Consider the following 23,553-nt stretch of genomic DNA (forward strand, 5'->3'; position numbering starts at 1 on the left):
CACATTTTTATTCTTTAAATCAGCATAGAATATGGAAAAATTACCTTTTCTTGTTTTCTACACAGAAAGGAACTAACGCATGTTAGGACCTGTCTCTGGAAAGTCATTAAATTGTAAACAATCTTTGGAGGACCTTCCAATGAAGGGAATGGAGAATCCCGCCCTGTATGTTTTCAAGAAGCAGTTAGATATAGCACTTTGGATGAAGGGGATCAAAGGATATGGGGGTGAAAGTGGGATTAGGCTATTGAATGGATGATCAGCCATGATCATAATGACCCTAAGGGCCAAATGGACTCCTCCTGCTCCTATTTCCTATGTTTCGCTGAACTACCGTACCGCCCTATGGCTGTTGTTCATCCCTCATTATGTGACAATAGTTTGTGCCATCGAATCACTTTAATGGGAGTACTGATTTGGTCAGTCTGGAATATGAAGACCAGGCAAAAGCAATTTCACGCAGCACAAGTGAGAACCTGCATTAAAATCCATAATATGCAAAAAGGTAAGGGCTAATTTGTTTTATCTACAAGATGATATTTCTTCACTACAGATACTCGACCACAAATGCGACAGAAAAACCAGAATCCTTTTTTTAGATGGAATACTATTATGAGATAATCACCAGAGACCTTCAACAGCCATTTTTCTCTTCAGTGAACTGAAAGAGAATTTGCAGGCTGCAATGCTTCAGATGACCTTCTTGGAGAAACTGTTTTTAGGAAATTTAAGAATTCATCGATCTATGTGAATGGGGTGTTTGTTCCGATTACATTTCGGGTATTGTGAATATAAACATTTGTCTCTTCTTTTGATTTAAACAGTTTTGTGTCTGTTCTTAAAGTCACTCAAGGGATTGAAACGACTATTATGATTCCAGACCAGTCCCAAACAGTGGCTAGGATACTGGACCGAGACACTAATATTTCAGTTTAATTTATCAGACTGTGCTGAATGAATACTCAGGCACTTGGTGAGTCCGGTTCAGATAATGAGCTTTGAAAGTGGCTGTGGCATACTTTTATTTTTGAAAGTATTTTTATTCGACAAATTTTCAACAATTTTACAATACAAAACAACCCGAAACAGATAACCCTCTCAGCACCGACCCGACCCCCCCCCCCCACCTCAGCAGTCAACAATAACCAATTCCTGAAAGTCATGATGAACAAAACCCAACAATTGTAGAACCCATCATTCACCCCCCTCAACGTAAACATCATCTTTTCCAACGTCAAAAACTCCAGCAGGTCTCCCATCATGCTGAGTCACAGGGCGGAGAAGCTGACCTCCACCCCAACAAGACACATCTGCGAGTAATCAGCGAGGCGAAGGTCAAAGCATCTGCCCCCACATCTGCCTGCAGCTCTGGCCGGTCAGACACTCCAAATATGGCTTCCGGGGGACCGGGCACCACATCCACATCCAAGAGTCACCATCCTCCAAAACCTTTCCAGTTTCGGGCAGCACCAAAACATATGAACATGGTTCACGGGACACCCCCACACATTGCTCACAGATATCCTCACCCCCTCAAACAGCGGGCTCATCCTAGATTTTGTCAGGTACGCGCTGTACACTACCTTCAGCTGTATCAGCCCCATCCTCATGCACCAGTCGAGGCATTTACCCTCCACAGCACCTGACACCACAATCCCTCTTCCAGCGACGCCCCCAGCTCTCCCTCCAATTTTGCCTTAATCTCCTCCATAGACGCTCTATCCTCCTCCAGAATCCTCCCATAAATTGCCAAGACAACCCTCATCTCCAACTGCTCCTCTGACAGCACTGCCTCCAAAAATGAGGCGGCACGTGCTATCGGGAAAGTCAGGAAAACCTTCATTGTAAAGTCCCGCTTCATATACTTAAAACTTTCCGCCCGCACCAACCATACGTCTCGCCCAACTCTCCAAAATCGCAAACTGCCCCCCCCCCCCCCCCCCCCACCCCGGAAGAAATCCTTAATTTCCTTAATCCCCCTCTCGTCCCATCCCCAAAATCTCAATGATTCCCCAAATCGGCACCCCCCTGACCTGGCCCCCAGCCTGAAGTGCTGTCTAAACTGCCTGCAAACCCTCAACGTGGCCACCACCACCGCACTCGGCGAATACTCCCTGGACCATCGGGAGCGACACCCTTGCCAGTGCCCGTAACCTCGATCCCCTTCAAGAGCCCAATTCCATCTTTACCCACAGAGCCCACCCCCTCCTTGCTCCACCCCGGCAACTTCTGTGCATTCAGCGCCCAATGATAATACAGCATGTTTAGGACACCTCAACGCCTCCCCACCCCCCCGCCTGCCATCCCTTCTGCAGCATCATCCTCCTAATCCTGGCCACTTTCCTCCCCCAAACAAACGAGGATATCAACCTATCCACCCCCTGCAAATAGATCACAGTAAGAAGTCTTACAACACCAAGTTAAAGTCCAACACCTTTGTTTCAAACACTAGCTTTCGGAGCACTGCTTCCTCAGGTGAATTCACCTTGCATGAATTCACGTGAGGAAAGAGCAGTGCTCCAAAAGCTAGTGGGCGAAATTCTCCGACCCCCCCTGCAGCGTCGGAGAATCGGCCAGTGCCGGCGGAAATCCCGGCCCCGCCGGAATTCTCCGCCACCCGGGAACTGGCGGGGCAGAAATCGCGGCGCGCCGATCGGCGAGCCCCCTGCCGTGATTCTCCGCCCTGCGATGGGCCGAAGTCCCGCCGCTGAGGCACCAATCCCGCCGACGTGGTTTAAACCACCTCTGGTGGCGGCGGGATTGCCGGCGCAAGCGGGCCCTGGGGTGTGCCCCCATGGTGGCCAGGCCCGCGATCGGGGCCCACCGATGGGCGGGCGGGCCAGTGCCGTGGGGGCACTCTTTTTCTGCCGCCGCCGCAACGGCCTGCACCATGGCGGAGGCGGAAGAGAACTCCCCTACCGCGCATGCGCCGGTGGTGACGTCAACAGAAGCCGGCGCATGCGCGAACCGGCGAAGGCCTTTCGGCCAGCCCCGACGCCACCCGGGTAGGGGAGAATCCCGGCCAGTGTTTGAAACAAACCTGTTGGAATTTAACCTGGTGTTGTAAGACTTCTTACTGTGCTCACCCCAGTCAAATGCTGACATCTTGAAAACAGATCTACAGACATTAAAACAAAAACCGGAATCTCGGCAAAACATTCATTTCAACTGTCCGCCTGCCAACGACAGAGAGAAATTGTCCCACCTCAGCAAATCTGCCTTCATCCTCCCCACCAAACTAGTGAAATTAAACTTCCGAAGCCCTGCCCAATCCTGGGCCACCCGCACCCCCAAATACCTGAAATGAGTCGCCGCCAGGCAAAATGGCAGGTCCCCCACCTTCGATCCCACTCCTAGTGGGGAGACTACTAAATACTTGCTTTTCCCTAAATTCAGTTTATAACCCGAAAACGTCCTGAATCTCTGGAGCAACCCCATTATGTTCCCCACGACCGTGCTTGGCTCCGAGATATACAACAGCAGATCATCTGCATATAGTGACACCCCATGTGCCACCACACCACCCCATTATTATCCCCTTCCACCACCCAAAGGGGGGGAGGGGGGGTGATAGGGCATCCCTGCCTCATACCCCAGTGTAATGCAAGATAACCTGAATTTGTACACTTGCCATCGGCTCCTTATATAGCAACCATGTCACAGACTTCGGCCCAATCCAGAAACTTTTCTGAACCACCATCAAATAACTCCACTCTACCCAATCAAACGCCTTCTCCGCATCCAATGCCACCATTATCTCTCTTCCCCGCCCCTCCGCCATAGAAAGCACCACATTCAACAATCTCCTCACATTCGAGAATAACCGTCTTCCCTTTACGAACCCCGTCTGGTCCTCCCCGATCACCTTTGGGAGACACACTTCCAACCATAATGACAAAACCTTTCCAAGTTTCTTGGCATCCACATTCAGCAGAGATATGGACCTATACGACCCCACTCCACCGGATCTTTGTCCTTCTTCAACAACAACCAGATGGAAGTCTACCCCATTGTTTGTGCAAGACATCTTTACCCATCACATCCTCAAACATTCCCACCATCAATAGTGCCAACTTGTCCTTGACACATTTTATAAAATTCGACCTATCAGGCCCCGCTACCTTGCCTGCCTGCATACTCCCAATCGCCACCTTCACCTCCTGCTGGCTGTGGCATACTTGCTGGAGATGCAAAAACAGGCTGCAGAACATTAGATAGAGTTGAGATTAGGTAAGAAAAGAGGAATCTGTCAATGTTCTGTCTAATGTTGTGGCTCCGACAGGCGAGCGCCTCATGGTCACCATGAGAAGGGTGGTGGCCGCCTTGGTGATCTTGGTCCAGCAGGTTCTGCCCGAGTTGTGCTCGGAACTGCACTTCATCGTTATAGCCATAGGTGGGATCCATTTGTGGCTCAGCGGCGGGGCAAGGGACACCTCAACCTTCTTCCAGGTTTCACTGCTCATCAAGGAATGAAGGAAGGGTCCTCAGACACCCAAAAGGAGGAACAATCAGCTGGAAACCACAGGGAACTCCGCGAGCGTCGAGCTGCTCACAATACCCTCTGCCTATGGCCCCATCAGCTTCAATGCCACATGCCGAGGAGGTTGCACCTGCACCATCACAGAAGTACGAAAACAGGCTGGAAACCTCTGGGCCTTGGCCCTCCAGAAAATGACTGCCAAGGTCATCACTACAGACCACAGCTGTCAGCAAGCTGCCTCCATTTCTCCTGTGGATGTTGGGGATGCACCGAAACATAGCAGTAGGGTAAGAAAAAATAAGGAATGCTGAAAGCACAAGGGTGGCACAGGTGTTCACTTATTGTACATAATATATTTTGAGTTCAAGGTAACATCTCATCAAGTTAATGCCTCTTGCATATGAATCTATGTGCCCTCTTATTGTGAAGGTTGACACAAGCTTCCACTCCATAACTGACTCACTTTGCATGCCTCATATTCCTATGTTTCACATTCTGATGATATTTAGCAGACTTATGTTAGTCTCTTACTCCTTGTGTCACACAAGGGAGATGTGTCAAGCCATATCCTACAATTGACATTTCGATTTGATCCTTTAAGCCTTGCAACACACAATAGAATTACGTGTTCTCATGTGCTTTGGAGGGTTAAATGTAATGTTGTTTCATCAACGCTGAGCTGTGTGCAGCATGTCTGTGAATGCGCATGACCTGGAGCCATTATGGTCTCCACAACCATGTGCAAATCTCCGTGGCATCGGAACGTGTCTCCTTCAGACGGCAACGACTGCACAATGATGTGCTGCCTTTCACCTTGCAACTGGTTATGTGCAGCTTTGGGTGCTGTCTTTTCCAAGAATTAAGGCTTTGTTATCTTTGAGAGTCATGGGTCCAAGGCCGAAAGCTTACCTTACTTGTGATATTACTGCTTGTAAAGGTTTTTCCAATTACTGGCATGATGCTAAGGAACAGAAGAAATGTGTTCTGAGACCTCTTGCCTGGATCTTACTCCTGCTGGAACCTTGCGATCATCAGTGATTCTCGGGCACATCTACCTTGTCATGCCATTGCAAAGGCATCCTCATATGGAAGCTGAGCATCATTCCCACCTCAAGTTCCTGCTCCTCCAAGTCTGCCTCGCCCAAGGAAATCTCTACCTCCTCCATTTGTCCCCGTATCAAGCGATCTCTCCTTTGGTGTGCCAGGTTGTGCAGGGCACAGCAAACCACAAGGCTGCGTGACACCCTCTCTGGAGAGTACTGCATTGCCCCACCTGAACGGTCCAAACAACGGAAGTGCACCTTCAGGATGACAATCATTTGCTCAATGATACACCTTGCCTGAGAGCGTGTCACATTATATCTCTCCACCAAGACACTTTGAGGATAGCACATGGGTGTGATGAGCCATCTCTTCAGCGGTACCCCTTGTCACCTCTAAGTCCATGGCCCTTTGAATATATGTGGCACCAAGGGATGACTTAGGGTGTAGCTGAATTGGATTGGATTTGTTTATTGTCATGTGTACCGAGGTACAGTGAATTCAGACAGATCATTCCATATGTGAAAAAAGACATAGGGTAAACATAAATACGCAATTTAAATACATAGACACAGGCATCGGGTGAAGCATACAGAAGTGTAGTACCACACAGTAGAGAAGGTGTGAAGATCAGTCCAGAAGAGGGTCGTTCAGGATTCTGGTAACAGCGGGGAAGAAGGAGTTTTTGAATCTGTTTGTGCGGGTTCTCAAACTTTTGTATCTCCTGCCCAATGGAAAAAGTTGAAAGAGTGAATAAGTCGGGTGGGAGGGGTCTCTGATTATGCTGCCCGCTTTCCCAAGGCAGCAGGAGGTGTAGATAGAGCCAATGGATGAGAGGCGGGTTCGTGTGATGGACTGGGCTATGTTCATGACTCTGAAGTTTCTTATGATCTTGGGCCGAGTAGTTGCCATACCAGGCTGTGATGCAGCCAGATAGGTTGCTTTCTATGGTGCATCTTCAAAAGTTGGCAAGAGTCAATGTGGACATGCCTAATTTCCTTAGTTTCCTGAGAAAGCACAGGCGCTGTTGTGCTTTCTTGGTTGTAGCATCGACGTTGGTGGACCAATACAGATTCTTGCTGATGTGCACACCTAGGAATTTGAAGCTGTCAACCATCTCAATCTCGTGCCATAAGAACTCCCAGGGTATCTGGCACATAACTCCCAGGGTACCTGGCAGAGGGAAGCAGAGCAGAGCTACTGATCAGCTGTTCTGGGGAAATTTGCATACGTGCAGTGCAGTCAGCCTAATTTGAAGGTGAACCTGCGAAGGAGACCCAAGGAGTTTGAGTGATGGCAAGCATCCAGCAGAGGGCAGCAGAGCAGAGCTACTGATCAGCTGTTCTGGGGAAATTTGCATACGTGCAGTGCGGTCAGCCTAATTTGAAGGTGAACCTGCGAAGGAGACTCAAGGAGTTTGAGTGAAGGCAAGCATCCAGCAGAGGGCAGCAGAGCAGAGCTACTGATCAGCTGTTCTGGGGAAATTTGCATACGTGCAGTGCAGTCAGCCTAATTTGAAGGTGGTTTGTGGAGGGGCTGTTGTCAAGTGACAGTTAAACCCGAAATACTTCGTCAGTGTTTCCCACCCTACCTCCTCCTCTAACCAAAAAAAAAACCACGGTTGTTGGGAAGCGGGAGCAGGGGCCTGTCGTGAAGGTGAGTGAGTGCCTTTAAATTTGCTTACCTTTCAGCGGCAGCAGGGTTTGAGGGAATATCAGGTAAGCTCTTCCTTTCTTTTTCTTTTTCTTGTTTTTTTTTAAATCTAGAGGTGATGTCAGGGAAGGCAGTACAATGCTCCTCCTGCAGAATGTTTGAGGTGAGGGACGCCATCAGTGTCCCTGCTGATTTCATCTGTGGGAAGTGCACCCAACTCCAGCTCCTCAAAAACCGTGTTAGGGACCTGGAGCTTGAGCTGGATGAACTTCGGATCATTCGGGAGGCAGAGGGGGTCATAGATAGGAGCTTCAGGGAAGTAGTTACACCAAAGACTGGAGATAGATGGGTAACTGTAAGAGGGACTGGGAAGAAGCAGTCAGTGCAGGGACCCCCTGCGGTCATTCCCCTGAGTAACAAGTATACCGTTTTGGATACTTGTTGGGGGGGGGGGGGGGGGGGAGACGACTTACCAGGGGTAAGCCATGGGGTACGGGCCTCTGGCACGGAGTCTGTTCCTGTTGCTCAGAAGGGAAGGGGGGAAAGGAGTAGAACATTAGTAATTGGGGACTCAATAGTCAGGGGCACAGATAGGAGATTTTGTGGGAGCGAGAGAGACTCACGTTTGGTATGTTGCCTCCCAGGTGCAAGGGTACGTGATGTCTCGGATCGTGTTTTCCGGGTCCTTAAGGGGGAGGGGGAGCAGCCCCAAGTCGTAGTCCACATTGGCACTAACGACATAGGTAGGAAAGGGGACAAGGATGTCAGGCAGGCCTTTAGGAAGCTAGGATGGAAGCTCAGAGCGAGAACAAACAGAGTTGTTATCTATGGGTTGTTGCCCGTGCCACGTGATAGTGAGATGAGGAATAGGGAGAGAGAGCAATTAAACACGTGGCTACAGGGATGGTGCAGGCGGGAGGGATTCAGATTTCTGGATAACTGGGACTCTTTCTGGGGAAGGTGGGACCTCTATAGACAGGATGGTCTACATCTGAACCTGAGGGGCACCAATATCCTGGGGGGGGAGATTTGTTAGTGCTCTTTGGGGGGGTTTAAACTAATTCAGCAGGGGCATGGGGACCTGGATTGTAGTTTTGGGGTACGGGAGATTGAGAGTATAGAGGTCAGGAGCACAGATTTGACATCGCAGGAGGGTGCCAGTGTTCAGGTAGGTGGTTTGAAGTGTGTCTACTTCAATGCCAGGAGTATACGAAATAAGGTAGGGGAACTGGCAGCATGGGTTGATACCTGGGACTTCGATGTTGTGGCCATTTCAGAGACATGGATAGAGCAGGGACAGGAATGGCTGTTGCAGGTTCCGGGGTTTAGGTGTTTTAGTAAGCTCAGAAAAGGGGGCAAAAGAGGGGGAGGTGTGGCGCTGCTAGTCAAGGACAGTATTACGGTGGCGGAAAGGATGCTAGATGGGGACTCTTCTTCCGAGGTAGTATGGGCTGAGGTTAGAAACAGGAAAGGAGAGGTCACCCTGTTGGGAGTTTTCTATAGGCCACCTAATAGTTCTCGGGATGTAGAGGAAAGGATGGCGAAGATGATTCTGGAAAAGAGCGAAAGTAACAGGGTAGTTGTTATGGGAGACTTTAACTTTCCAAATATTGACTGGAAAAGATATAGTTCGAGTACATTAGATGGGTCGTTCTTTGTACAATGTGTGCAGGAGGGTTTCCTGACACAATATGTTGACAGGCCAACAAGAGGCGAGGCCACATTGGATTTGGTTTTGGGTAATGAACCAGGCCAGGTGTTAGATCTGGAGGTAGGTGAGCACTTTGGAAACAGTGACCACAATTCGGTGACCTTTACGTTAGTGATGGAAAAGGATAAGTATACCCCGCAGGGCAAGAGTTATAGCTGGGGGAAGGGCAATTATGATGCCATTAGACATGACTTAGGATGTGTAGGTTGGAGAAGTAGGCTGCAAGGGTTGGGCACACTGGATATGTGGAGCTTGTTCAAGGAACAGCTATTGCATGTTCTTGATAAGTACGTACCAGTCAAGCAGGGAGGAAGGGGTCGAGCGAGGGAACCGTGGTTTACCAAAGAAGTGGAATCTCTTGTTAAGAGGAAGAAGGAGGCCTATTTGAAGAGGAGGCGTGAAGTTTCAGTTGGGGCGCTTGATAGTTACAAGGAAGGATCTAAAGAGAGAGCTAAGACGAGCAAGGAGGGGGACATGAGAAGTCTTTGGCAGGTAGGATCAAGGAAAACCCAAAAGCTTTCTATAGGTATGTCAGGAATAAAAGAATGACTAGGGTAAGAGTAGGGCCAGTCAAGGACAGTGGTGGGAAGTTGTGTGTGGAGGCTGAGGAGATAAGCGAGATACTAAATGAATACTTTTCGTCAGTATTCACTCAGGAAAAAGATAATATTGTGGAGGAGAATGCTGAGACCCAGGCTATTAGAATAGATGGCATTGAGGTGCGTAGGGAAGAAGTGTTGGCAATTCTGGACAAGGTGAAAATAGATAAGTCCCCGGGGCCTGATGGGATTTATCCTAGGATTCTCTGGGAAGCCAGGGAAGAGATTGCTGAGCCTTTGGCTTTGATTTTTAGGTCATCATTGGCTACAGGAATAGTGCCAGAGGACTGGAGGATAGCAAATGTGGTCCCTTTGTTCAAGAAGGAGAGTAGAGATAACCCCGGTAACTATAGGCCGGTGAGCCTAATGTCTGTGGTGGGTAAAGTCTTGGAGAGGATTATAAAAGATACTATTTATAATCATCTAGATAGGAATAATATGATTAGGGATAGTCAGCATGGTTTTGTGAAGGGTAGGTCATGCCTCACAAACCTTATCGAGTTCTTTGAGAAGGTGACTGAACAGGTAGACGAGGGTAGAGCAGTTGATGTGGTGTATATGGATTTCAGTAAAGCGTTTGATAAGGTTCCCCACGGTCGGCTATTGCAGAAAATACGGAGGCTGGGGATTGAGGGTGATTTAGAGATGTGGATCAGAAATTGGCTAGTTGAAAGAAGAGAGAGTGGTAGTTGATGGGAAATGTTCAGAATGGAGTTCAGTTACGAGTGGCGTACCACAAGGATCTGTTCTGGGGCCGTTGCTGTTTGTCATTTTTATAAATGACCTAGAGGAGGGCGCAGAAGGATGGGTGAGTAAATTTGCAGACGACACTAAAGTCGGTGGAGTTGTAGACAGTGCGGAAGGATGTTGCTGCAGGTTACAGAGGGACATAGATAAGCTGCAGAGCTGGGCTGAGAGGTGGCAAATGGAGTTTAATGTGGAGAAGAGTGAGGTGATTCACTTTGGAAAGAATAACAGGAATGCAGAATATTTGGCTAATGGTAAAATTCTTGGTAGTGTGGATGAGCAGAGGGATCTCGGTGTCCATGTACATAGATTCCTGAAAGTTGCCACCCAGGTTGATAGGGTTGTGAAGAAGGCCTATGGTGTGTTGGCCTTTATTGGTAGAGGGATTGAGTTCCGGAGCCATGAGGTCATGTTGCAGTTGTAGAAAACTCTAGTACGGCCGCATTTGGAGTATTGCGTACAGTTCTGGTCGCCTCATTATAGGAAGTACGTGGAAGCTTTGGAACGGGTGCAGAGGAGATTTACCAGGATGTTGCCTGGTATGGAAGGAAGATCTTATGAGGAAAGGCTGATGGACTTGAGGTTGTTTTCGTTAGAGAGAAGAAGGTTAAGAGGTGACTTAATAGAGGCATACAAAATGATCAGAGGGTTAGATAGGGTGGACAGTGAGAGCCTTCTCCCGCGGATGGAGGTGGCTAGCACGAGGGGACATAGCCTTAAATTGAGGGGTAATAGATATAGGACAGAGGTCAGAGGTGGGTTTTTTTACGCAAAGAGTGGTGAGGCCGTGGAATGCCCTACCTGCAACAGTAGTGAACTCGCCAACATTGAGGGCATTTAAAAGTTTATTGGATAAGCATATGGATGATAAGGGCATAGTGTAGGTTAGATGGCCTTTAGTTTTTTGCCATGTCGGTGCAACATCGAGGGCCGAAGGGCCTGTACTGCGCTGTATCGTTCTATGTTCTATGTACATGATTTACGTCTGATTATCAGAGAGCAGCTGAGAGTTAATAGAAGTGGAACAGGGAAAGCCTGAGGGAAAAATTCCAACTGATTTTCCCTGTTGGCAGAAATCTAGCAGCCGTGCTAGCTGTGGGTGCAAATTCCATAATGGCCACAAAATCTTGTGACCGCCAAAACAGCATTTGCGGCAGCAAGATCTCAGTTTGAGATCTTCCCCGCCGGCTACGTGATCAGACCCAGAAAGGGCATAAACCTGGGGCGGGATTCCCGACCCCCCGCTGGGTCGGAGAATCACCCGGGGCCGGCGTCAATCCCGCCCCCGCCATGTCCCGAATTCTCCGCCACCCGAGATGCGGCGGGGGCGGCAATCATGCCGCGCCGGGCCACCCACGGTGAGTCTCCGGCCTGCGATGGGCCGAAGTCCCGCCGCTGACAAGCCTCTCCCGCCGGCGCGGATTAAACCATCTACCTTACCAGTGGGATTGGCGGCACTGGGCGATCTGACCCCAGAGGGTACCCCCACGGTGGCCTGGCCCGCGATCAGGGCCCACCGATTGGTGGGCGGGCCTGTGCCGTGGGGCACTCTTTTTCTTCCGCCTTCGCCATGGTCTTCACCATGGCGGAGGCGGAAGAGTCCCCCTCCCCTGCGCAAGTGCCAGTGTGACGTCAGCAGCTGCTGACACTCCGGCGCATGCGCGGACTTACGCCGGCTGACGCAGTCCTTTCGGCCCCGGCTAGCATGGCGCCAAAATATCTGCCCTTACATGTGGTGGTTTTGGGGGGTGGGCTGGAACACCCTTGATGCCTGTGAGGGAGGAGGAGGTGATGTTAGCATTGTGATGAGGGGTGGGGAATACCCCAATGTTGGCATGTGGTGGGAGGATATGCCCCAATGTTGGCATTGTGATACAAAGGAGGTGCCCCAATTTTGGCATTGTTGTGGGTGGTGGGAAGAAGTGCTCGATGCTTAGAGGAGCGTCACAATCTCCTGGGCACGGGGCTTTTATTTAAGTCGGAGATCGGGGCACCATCATGGTTCCTGACCTTGCTGGTGACTTTAGGTCCTGCCCCTCCAGCCAACGGTGTGAATCTTGCTTCTCCTTTTGTCAAGAAAACAAAGGTAGTTTTAAGAGAAAGACTTGTATTAGTAAACATTAGAAATAAGCTATAGTTTAAGTGTTTAATTTAATGTTTCTGTGCCTGGAGGGTAAAACCTACAGTTAGATTCCTGCTGGCCGAAGGCGTTTGTATGAGGAGTCGTCGGTTAAGTTCCAAATATGTTTCCATTGTGCTTAGAGAGGATACGGCATGAAGAATAAATAGATGTGTCAGTGCTTAGCAACAGAGGCCACTTTCCAGAGGGACAGGCTTTCCTTTGTTCGTAGTTTTAACTGGAAACCAGAGCAGTTGGAGACAGGACATTGGGGAGTGAACAGCTCTTAACTGTGCCAGGATAAAAAGAACGTGTGTGTATTTGACCACAGCCAATCTATGCGTTTAAAGATATTTTGTGTTAATCGGACCATTGTAGTTTAAGATGTACTTTGTAAACCGTGTTAATCTTAAAATCAGTGTGTTTTTGTTAAACTAAGGGAGGAGTAAAGGAGTATTGTTAATCATCCAACTTTTCATGTATTTTTCTTGTTAAAACAAATTTTCTTCCCCGAGTGTTATATAAAAAAAGTCAAAGTTACCGGGTGGGATTCTCCCCTATCCGGTGGGGCGGGAGGTCCCGGCGCCAAGGAGTGGTGTGCCCACTCCGGCAACAGGCCACTCCAAAGGTGCGGAATCCTCCGCACCTTCAGGGGCTAGGCCAGCCCTGGAGTGGTTTGCGCCCCGTCGGCTGGCGGGAAAGGGGCTTGGCGCCACGCCAACTGGCACCAGAGTGTCTCCAGCGGCCGGTGCGAGTTGGCGCATGCGTGGGAGCACCAGCGTGTGCTGCCGTCATCCCCGCGCATGCGCAGAGGGCTTTGTTTCTGCACCGGCAATGGCGGACTGCTACAGCCGCCGGTGCAGAAGAATAGAGTGCCCCCACGGTGCCGATCGCGGGCCAGGCCACCGTGGGGGCACCGCCCGGGGCTAGATCCCCCACACCCCCACAAGAACCCCGGAGGCCGCCCGCGCCGCCAGGTCCGCCGGTAAGGACCTACTCCAATTTACTCAGCGGGAATGGCACAAAACGGGTGGGACTTCGGCCCATTGTGGGCCGGAGAATTAGGGCCCATTGAGTCGTGCCGGTCCCCACCATTCTCCAAAGCGGGCGGCGCGATTAATGCCGGGGTGATTTTTGGGCGGCCAGAGAATTCGGAGGACAGCGGGGGCGGGATTCACGCCGACCCCCGGCGATTCTCTGACCCAGCAGGGGGGTCAGAGAATCCCGCCCACCACCTTTTGAGCTAGGGTTCCAATCTGTAATCTTCCTGTCCAGTCATAACATTAACTAGGAGTGTAACGGGCAGCACAGTGGCTAGCATTGCTGCCCACGGCGCTGAGGACCTGCGTTCGCATCCCGGTCCTGGGTCACTGTCCGTGTGGAGTTTGCACATTCTCCCCGCATCTGCGTGGGTTTCACCCCCACAACCCAAAGATGTCCAGAAAAGGTGGATTGGCCACTCTAAATTGCCCCTTAATTGGAAAAAATAATTGGGTATTTTATAAAAACTAGGATTGTAGCACTTTTAAAATGCACAGAGCATTGTTCAATACGCTGAGAAAAGCCAGCTGTGAAGTCTGCGAGCTTCACACAGTTTTCTCGCCTGAGCCAACACTGTGCATTTATGGGAAGATTCTGCCCTGACTTTTGATCTCACTCCGAATTTTCTACCCCCACCCGTCACAACTCGAGCTGCTGGCAGGACCAGAAAATTCCACCCATTGTGACCATAAAGAATCACAGGCATACTTTTAGAGGCAGAGCACTATATTGGGCATCAGACAGTGTAATACTCCTGTCATTATAAAACAGCAGACCTATGAGTATAGATTTCATAGAATTTCCAGTGCAGGAGGACGACATTCGGCCCACTGAGTCTGCACCGGCCCTTGGAAAGAGCACCCCACTTAAGCCCACGCCTACACCCTCTCCCCGTAACTCAGTGACCCCACCCTTTTTGGACGCTAAGGGCAATATATCATGGCCAATTCACCTAAAGTATATCTCTGATTTTCTATGAACATCCCCAAAGGAATTTTGTTTGCGTATGTATAAAAATAGACATGTGCATATTGAAAATATGGTCCTCTGTGGTTTTCCCAATACCTTAAAACAAAGGCTAACGTGCATTCCATTTTACTCATAGCTTAAATCTTTGTTTGATTCATTCAAATTCTGTGTAAAATCTCTACTTGCAGTATTCAGTTGCTTCTAAAGAAAGATAATTCTGACGGTCAGGCGGTCTTACCACAATTTTATCCAGTTGGGCACTTTGAGTCAATAAACAGTCTGATGTATTATGTGGCAAGTCCCAGAACAATAGGCAGAGGAACAGAGCCCACAAGACAAGCTGCATGAACAGAAGTAGTCACCAAAATAAAATGAAAAATAATTACCCTTTTGATTTGGTACTCGTTCTGGGCCGATACTCATGGGACTCATCTTCTGTGCCATTTTGTCTTTTGTACCAATCAAAAAGTGTGCGCAGTACAGAGGGTAGACAGTATTCCGCAAGTGAACTCATTGAGATAATCAACTGGGGGAGAAAAGCACAAAAGATGAAAAATTACATGCAGTGAAACACCTATTAATTTACAAAAAACAATTACATTTGGATCCAGGTTTGAACCAGTTGGCTCAATGGTTGCATCATCATTTTTAAGTCAGAAAGTTAATCTTCTCCATCACAAAGGGGTGGATTTTATCGACCCCCCACCGAGCATGTTTTAAGCAGGGGGCAGGAATGGAGGTCACGTCAAATATGATGGATGGCTAGCTCACTGCATCCTGCCCACCTCTGACTTATTCCCAACTGAACTGCGCATGGGTAAGGCACCACTAGCCCACCTACTAATTAATTAAGAGGCAATTAAGGGCCTCATTCAGCTTCCATTGCTACAAGATTAAATAATTGCCAATTAGCCTAACCTCGGTTGTTGGTAAAATTCTAGAATCGATCGTTAAGGATGAGATTTCTAATTTCTTGGAAGAGCAGGGTCGGATTAGAACAAGTCAACATGGATTTAGTAAGGGGAGGTCGTGCCTGACGAACCTGTTAGAATTCTTTGAGGAGGTGACAAGTAGGTTAGACCAGGGAAACCCAGTGGATGTGGTCTATCTGGATTTCCAAAAGGCCTTTGATAAGGTGCCACACAGGAGGCTGCTGAGTAAGGTGAGGGCCCATGGTGTTCGAGGTGAGCTACTGGCATGGGTTGAGGATTGGCTGTCTGACAGAAGGCAGAGAGTTGGGATAAAAGGTTCTTTTTCGGAATGGCAGCCGGTGACCAGCGGTGTCCCACAGGGTTCAGTGTTGGGGCCGCAGCTGTTCACCATATATATTAATGATCTGGATGAAGGGACTGGGGGCATTCTAGCGAAGTTTGCTGATGATACGAAGTTAGGTGGTCAGGCAGGTAGTGCTGAGGAAGTGGGGAGGCTGCAGAAGGATCTAGACAGTTTGGGAGAGTGGTGCAGGAAATGGCTGATGCATTTCAACGTGAGAAAATGTGAGGTCTTGCACTTTGGAAAAAAGAATCCAAGCATAGACTACTTTCTAAACGGTGAGAAAATTCATAATGCCAAAGTACAAAGGGATCTGGGAGTGCTAGTCGAGGATTCCCTAAAGGTAAACATGCAGGTTGAATCCGTGATTAAGAAAGCGAATGCTATGTTGTCATTTATCTCAAGAGGGTTGGAATATAAAAGCAGCGATGTGCTACTGAGCCTTTATAAGGCTCTGGTTAGGCCCCATTTGGAGTACTGTGTCCAGTTTTGGGCCCCACATCTCAGGAAGGACATACTGGCACTGGAGCGTGTCCAGCGGAGATTCACACGGATGATCCCTGGAATGGCGGGTCTAGCATATGAGGAACGGCTGGCGTTCCTGGGATTGTATTCATTGGAGTTCAGAAGGTTAAGGGGAGATCTAATAGAAACTTACAAGATAATACATGGCTTAGAAAGGATGGACGCAAAGAAACTGTTTCCGTTAGGCGAGGAGTCGAGGACCCGTGGGCACAGCCTTAGAATTAGAGGGGGTAAATTCAAAACAGAAATGCGGAGACATTTCTTCAGCCAGAGAGTGGTGGGCCTGTGGAATTCATTGCCGCAGAGTGCAGTGGAGGCCGGGACGCTAAATGGCTTCAAGGCAGAGATAGATAAATTCTTGATGTCGCGAGGAATTAAGGGCTATGGGGAGAATGCTGGGAGGTGGAGTTGAAATGCCCATCAGCCATGATTGAATGGCGGAGTGGACTCGATGGGCCGAATGGCCTTACTTCCACTCCTATGTCTTATGGTCTTATGGTCTTAAGATACTGGGCAGTAGAAGGCAGGCACGAGTGGGGAGACAGTTTTTTCAACATCGGAGGTAAAAATGCTGAAAGGGGCAGATGCCGGAGCGCATTCGCATCAATACCCCCAGGATGGTAATCCCTACTTTATGACTCCTCTGCTGGCCTCCAAAAATATAATGGGCAGGATTCTCCGGCCTCCCAGCCACATGTTTCTCGGCAATACACCAATCGCTGGTGGTAGGTTTCTCTGGTCCCACTGCTGTCACTGGGGATTCCCATTGGAGCCACCCCACGTTACCAGAAAACCCACAGGCAGGGATGCGCTGCCGGTGGAACCAGAGAATCCAGCCACCAGCAAATGGCCAGAGAATTCCAGCAATGGCTACAATGTCCAGCACTGCACAAAATTCAAATTCTCAACCTTATGTCCATGGACTTGTATCTACCCATGTCCATCACTTTCTCCTGGGATGAATGACACAATTGGTGGCCAGAAGAACATCTGGAGTGGTGGTAGCTCACAATTAAGTATATTTTAAAATGTTATCTTGTTGGTTCTGACCGAACAGGCAGTCCCTTAAGCATTGGTTTCAGCTGCATTAGAGCAAATCAATCTTACAGTGGGGCTCTGAAACAAGGGCGAGGGCTTTTATTTGTATATGTGAACGGTCTGGTGCCGGTTTCAAGAATGTTTTGGCCTCGACTAATACGTTGGACAGCATTTGCCATATTGAGGGCTTAGGAGGTGGCTTAGCACCCGAAAATATGGTGTTGCTTAGCCAAATCTTGAAGCTATCAACTATTCATTTACCTCATTTTCTGTATGAACAATTAAACTATGCAAATTGACTGCTCGGTTATGTCCAGAACAACTGCACTTCAAAATAATTAATTTGCTGTGATGCCGTCAGGATTCTCGAGGATACGGAAGGCATTTTGATGAATACGAGTTCTTTCTTTTCTTGCATGTGATAATCATTATGCTCTCTCAATCAATATCAAATTAGAAGGGTGTCAGAAAATGGTTTGTTTCAAAATAGGAAATAAAAGTTTGACTTTCAATCGCTAATGTTACACAGGGCTGGATTTTCAATTGCCAAGTGTGGGCCCAATTTGCAAATTATTTTCCTAGAGGGCGGCACTGGATCCTAGCGTCTTGCAGGGCAGGAGTTGCAGGGGAAGGAGTTCCCCACTCCATTCTGAAAATATAGTCCATGGGAACAGGAAGGCCTGAGAAATAATACCCTTGTCATCTACTTGAGTAGCCCCAAAGTTTAAATAAATTGCCATAAAGTGGGTTGACATTTCCTCCCATTATCAAATGAATGTCAGAACAAGGCTATTGCTAAACCATGTGACTCCATCGTAAGCCTGCTTCTATTTTCTGCTGAGTTCTCATTACATATGCAGAAATGTTTGGCAGCTGTTTGCCACTCAATAGGTTTAAAAGAGGGAAATTCAGAACAGTGCTCGTGATTGAAGGGAAAGCCAGTATATGCAACTGTTGAGCATTGAGGCTATTAAAAGAGTGATTAAATGGCTTGATGCACGATCAATTGAACAAAGACGAGAGTTGGATACAACTGAGGCTTTATCGCTCTAAGATATGTGGCCTCCCACAGCAGCTGGCGAAATGGCTGCTGCATGGAGGACACACCTATTTATTCTCTGCCTACTGGGCGGAGCCAACAGGCAGGGACTACTGGAAAATCTGTAGTACAGGTCCTACCATAAATCACCCAATAAAGGTATAACAGTGGATTACCACATTCACCCCCTGTTAAAACTGAGTCCGGCTGGGGTGGTGGAGAACGATATACAGCCATGAATTTATATTTACAATACTTGAGAGCAAAAAAAATGTCTTTTGAAGTCCAGTAGACCAGTTAGAGGTTTAAACGGTCCGGGGCCTTAATGTTCCACTGGGAGCGACGTAGTGGTGGCAGCGATGTCAATTCTGGCCTGATGTTTGGTGACTCCGGAAGCGTGCCGAAATCCTCTCCATCCTTGGGCATGGGAAGGACGGATGGAGTACTCATCGACCACACTGAGAAAATACGTGTTACGGTTGGTGGAGGGGAGGGGCCCTTTGACATCCACGCTGAGGCGTTCAAAGGGGCGGGAGGCCATCACCAGGCACGCCCGGTCCGGCCGGTAGGCGTGCGGCTTACACTCCGCACAGACCTGGCAGTTCCTGGTGATTGTCCGTACTTCCTCGACGGAGTAGTGCAGGTTGCGGGCCTTGATAAAATGGTACAACCGTGTGACTCCCGGGTGACAAAGGCTGTCGTGCAGGGCCCGGAGCCGGTCGACTTGTGCGTTGGCACATGTACCTTGGGATAGGGCGTCTGGGAGCTCGTTGAGCTTGCCAGGGTGATACAAAATCTGGTAATTATAGGTGGAGAGCTCGATCCTCCACCTCAAGATCTTATCGTTCTTAATCTTGCCCCAGTGTGTGTTATTAGACATGAAGGCTACCGACCGTTGGTCAGTGAGGAGAGTGAATCTCCTGCCGGCCAGGTAATGCCTCCAATGCCGCACAGCTTCAACAATAGCTTGGGCCTCTTTTTTGACGGATGAGTGCCGAATTTCTGAGGCATGAAGGGTGTGGGAGAAGAATGCCACGGGTCTGCCTGCCTGATTGAGGGTGGCTGCTAGGGCGACGTCTGATGCGTCGCTCTCGACTTGAAAGGGCAGTGTCTTGTCTACTACGTGCATCTGCATCCCGGCCTTGGCGATATCGGCTCTGATGCGGGCGAAGGCCTGTTGTGCCTCGGCCGTCAGGGGAAAGTGGGTGGACTGTATGAGTGGGTGGGCCTTGTCCGCATAGTTTGGGACCCACTGGGCGTAGTATGAGAAGAACCCCAGTCAGCGTTTGAGGGCTTTGGGGCAATGGGGAAGGGGGGAGCTCCAAGAGGTCGGGATCTGCCCCAGAACTCTGTTCTGGACCACATAGCCGAGGATGGCTAAGCGGGTCATGCTAAACACGCACTTCTCCTTGTTGTAGGTGAGGTTTAGGAGAGTGGCGGTATGAATAAATTTGGCACGGTTAGCATCGTGGTCCTGCTGGTCATGGCTGCAGATGGTGACGTTGTCTAGGTACGGGAAGGTGGCCCGCAAACAATACCGGTTGACCATTCATCCATCTCCCTTTGGAAGACCGAGACCCCGTTGGTGACGCTGAAAGGAACCCTGAGGAAGTGATACAGAGGCGACCGTCTGCCTCGAAGGCAGTGTATGGATGGTCCGATTTACGAATGGGGAGCTGGTGGTAGGCAGATGAGAGGTTGACCGTTGAGAAGACCCGGTACTATGCAATCTGATTGACCATATCAGATATGGGGCAGCACGGTAGCATGGTGGTTAGCACAAATGCTTCACAGCTCCAGGGTCCCAGGTTCGATTCCCGGCTGGGTCACTGTCTGTGTGGAGTCTGCACGTCCTCCCCGTGTGTGCGTGGGTTTCCTCCTGGTGCTCCGGTTTCCTCCCACAGTCCAAAGATGTGCGGGTTAGGTGGATTGGCCATGCTAAATTGCCCGTAGTGTCCTAAAAAGTAAGGTTGGGGGGGGTATAGGGTGGATACGTGGGTTTGAGTAGGGTGATCATAGTCCAAGACCATTCTGTGTTTCTCCCCAGTTTTAACTACTACCACTTGAGCTCTCCAGGAGTTGTTGCTGGCCTCGATGATGCCTTCCCGAAGCAGCCGCTGAACCTTGGACCTGATGACGGTCCTGTCCTGGGTGCTGTACCATCTGCTCCTGGTGGCGACGGGTTTGCAATCCGGGGTTAGATTTGCGAAGAGGGAAGGTGGATCGACCTTTAGGGTCGCGATGCCGCACACAGTAAGGGGTGGTAGGAGCCCGCCGAATTTCAGGGTTAGGCTCTGGAGGTTGCACTGGAAGTCCAGGTCTAGTAGTAGGGCAGCGCAGAGGTTAGAGAGGACATAGAGGAGGAAGCCGTTGAATTCTATGCCCTGGACCGCGAGTGTGACCATACAGTACTCCCGGATCGCCACGGAATGGGATCCTGAGGCCAGGGAGATTCTTTGGTTGGCGGGGTGTACCGCGAGTAAGCAGCGGCTTACCGTATCCGGGTGTATGAAGCTTTCAGTGCTCCCAGAGTCCAACAGGCAAGAGGTTACGTGGCCGTTGATTTTCACGCTGGTCGATGCGGTGGCCAGGTTGTGCGGACGAGACTGGTCGATTGTCACTGAGGCGAGTCGTGGTTGGTCGTCGCTGGGGAGCTGTCCGTGTCCATGTGCCATGGGGGAGACAAGATGGCGGCGCCTGAAGATCTTGAGGGGGACAAAATGGCGGCGCCCATGTGCCGCACGTTGCGGGGATTGGACAAGGTGGCGGCGCCCATGGACCGCACGTGGTCTAAGGGGGGGAAGATGGAGGCGCCCACTGGCCGCGCGTGGTCCGGGGAGGGGAAGATGGCGGCGGCCATTGTGCGCAAGTGAGGGGGGTGGGGGCGATAGCGGCGGCTGCACAGGCCTGGAACACCACGGCAAAGTGCCCCCTTTTACCACAAGCTTTACAAAGGGCAGCGCGGGCCAGGCAGCGTTGGCAGGGGTGATTCTGCTGGCTGCAAAAGTAACATCGGCCCGCGGGGTGCGCTGGCTGGCGTGTGGTGCAGGCGTATTGGCTGGGTAAGGGCCCCGCTGGGGTGGCCGTCTGTGGAGTCCACAATGCGTAGGAAGGGAGGGATGCGCTGCTGGGGGTGTAGGCCTGAATGTTGCGCGAAGCGACCGTCATAGAGAGAGCTAGCTTCTTTGTCTCAGCTACATCGAGCATGGCCCCCTCTAACAGTCTTTGGCGTATGAGGTCCGACCCAATCCCCGTAACAAACACGTCCCGCATAAGGAGATTTGAATGTTCAGTGGCCGTAACGGCCTGGCAGTCACAGTCCCGGACGAGTAGGATTAGGGCCCGCCAGAAGTCTTTGATGGACTCACCAGGGAGTTCAGAGCGAGTGGCGAGTACGTGCCTGGCGAAGAGCGTGTTCGTCTTCTGCGCATAATTTTCTTTGAGAAGCGTCATGGCTTCGGCGTAGGTCAGCGCGTCCTGGATCAGAGGAAAAACGTTGGAGCTCAACCTTGAGGACAGGAACTGTATCTTCTGAGCCTCTGAGATAGCGCTGGGCGCCGAGTTGATATATGCCTCGAAACAAGCTAGCCAGTGATTAAAGTCCTTTTTGGCGTCGCTTGATTGCGGACCCAGCTGCAGGCGATCTGGCTTGATACGGAGGTCCATCTTTTGAAAATCTTAGAGCAATAAATTGATGCACGATCAATTAAACAAAGACTAGAGATGGATACAACTGAGGCTTTATTGCTCTAAGATGTGTGGCCTCCCACAGCAGCTGGCGAAATGGCTGCTGCATGGAGGACACACCTATTTATACTCCGCCTACTGGGCGGAGCCAGCAGGCAGGGGCAACCTGCGAACCTGTAGCGCAGGTCATACCATACATCACCTAATAAACGTGTAACAGTGGTTTACCACATGGCTATTAAATGGTCTCATGGAGTAGTGAAAGCAATGATGGTAATACACATTTTCATGAAAGCTGTTGTGTAAAGTGCACATGGAGCTGGATTCTCCGCATCCCTGCGCCAAAATCATGTTTGGCACGGGAGCGGAGATTCAATCTGGTGCCGAAATCGGGCCCGGTGCCCGTCCGGCGATTCTCCAGGCCCCATAAATCGGCACGTGTCCGTAGTACTCTGCGCGGCTGGGGGGCCATTGCCAGAAGCCCGCCCAGCAATCCTCCGCTCCCGACTGGCCGAGTTCCCAACGGCATGGAACTAACGTGCTATGGCCAGTCGGGACTCTTGCGTGGCGACTGAGGACTCAGTCCGCAGCCACCCTAATGGGTGGCAGGGGATCGGGCACGGGGGGGGGGGGGGGGGGGGGGGGGGGGGGGGGGGGGGGGGGGGGGGGGGGGGGGGGGGGGGGGGGGGGGGGGGGGGGGGGGGGGGGGGGGGGCCTTAATGGGCAGCCGGGGAGAGAATGGGCCGAATGGATCCTCGGGCAGGCGACCATTTGGGGGGACCTACATCATCCAGATGCCGCCGCGGTCAGAGTCAGTCATGGCGCTCGGCGCGGCCACTGGAGGCTGCAGCTGTGTGCATGCATGGACTTTGAAACCAGAAATGTGGGGACCTGTATCTGCAGCCAAAGCTGCATGAAGCACTCCGGTCCCTGCTAGCCCCCTGAATGTAAGTGAATCAGCTTGTATTGTTATGAGGAAACTTGGGAGTGAAACGCAGCGTTTTTGAAGCCAGTGTGGGGACATAGCTCCATTCCACCCCATGGTTTTCTGCACATAAGTTAACACTCAACTATATTAAAAAGGAGTGTTTCTCTGCCATAGGTATGCCTTAAGGGTTGAAACTTTAACCAAAACATTAAAACATCTGTTCTCATAAACTCCAGAGCACTATTTTGAAGATATGGAGAACGTTATCCGTTATTTACCTCCAATCAACATCACAAAAACAGAGTAATGCAATCAGTATTGTTTCTGAGCCCTTGCAGTGTGCAAACTGGCGTTTTAAAAAATTCATTCATGGGATGTGGGCGTCGCTGGCTAGGCCTGCATTTATTGCTCATCCCCAATTGCCCTTGAGAAGATGGTGGTGCGCCACATTCTTGAAATGCTGCAGTCCATAAGGTGTAGGTACATCCAAAGCACTGTTGGGGAGGGAGTTTTAGGACTTTGACCGAGCGGCAGTGGAGGAAAAGCGATATATTTTCTAGTCAGGATGGTGAGTGGCTTAGAGTGGAACTAGTTGGCAGTGTTCCCATGTGTTTTGTTGCCTTGGTCCTGCTAAATGGTGGTGGTCAAGGTTGGAAGATATTCTCTAAGGAGGCTTGGGGAGTTCTTGCAGTTCATCTTGTAGA

The 23,553-nt window shown here is 50.2% G+C and overlaps 1 protein-coding gene across 4 annotated transcripts in view; it reads right to left on the bottom strand.

Annotated features, from left to right (window-relative positions):
- The window catches only part of LOC119977793 (protein furry homolog), a 483,675-nt gene that overhangs the window by 361,185 nt on the left and 98,937 nt on the right, over positions 1 to 23,553 (bottom strand). For all 4 annotated transcript variants that reach the window (XM_038819004.1, XM_038819002.1, XM_038819003.1 and 1 more), the window contains exon 4: positions 14,747 to 14,886. In XM_038819004.1, coding sequence (XP_038674932.1) covers positions 14,747 to 14,886 — 140 coding nt within the window. The remainder of the gene's footprint in view (positions 1 to 14,746; positions 14,887 to 23,553) is intronic.

The sequence above is a fragment of the Scyliorhinus canicula genome, chromosome 14 (genome assembly GCF_902713615.1).
Source record: "Scyliorhinus canicula chromosome 14, sScyCan1.1, whole genome shotgun sequence".
Taxonomy (NCBI): Eukaryota; Metazoa; Chordata; class Chondrichthyes; order Carcharhiniformes; family Scyliorhinidae; genus Scyliorhinus; species Scyliorhinus canicula.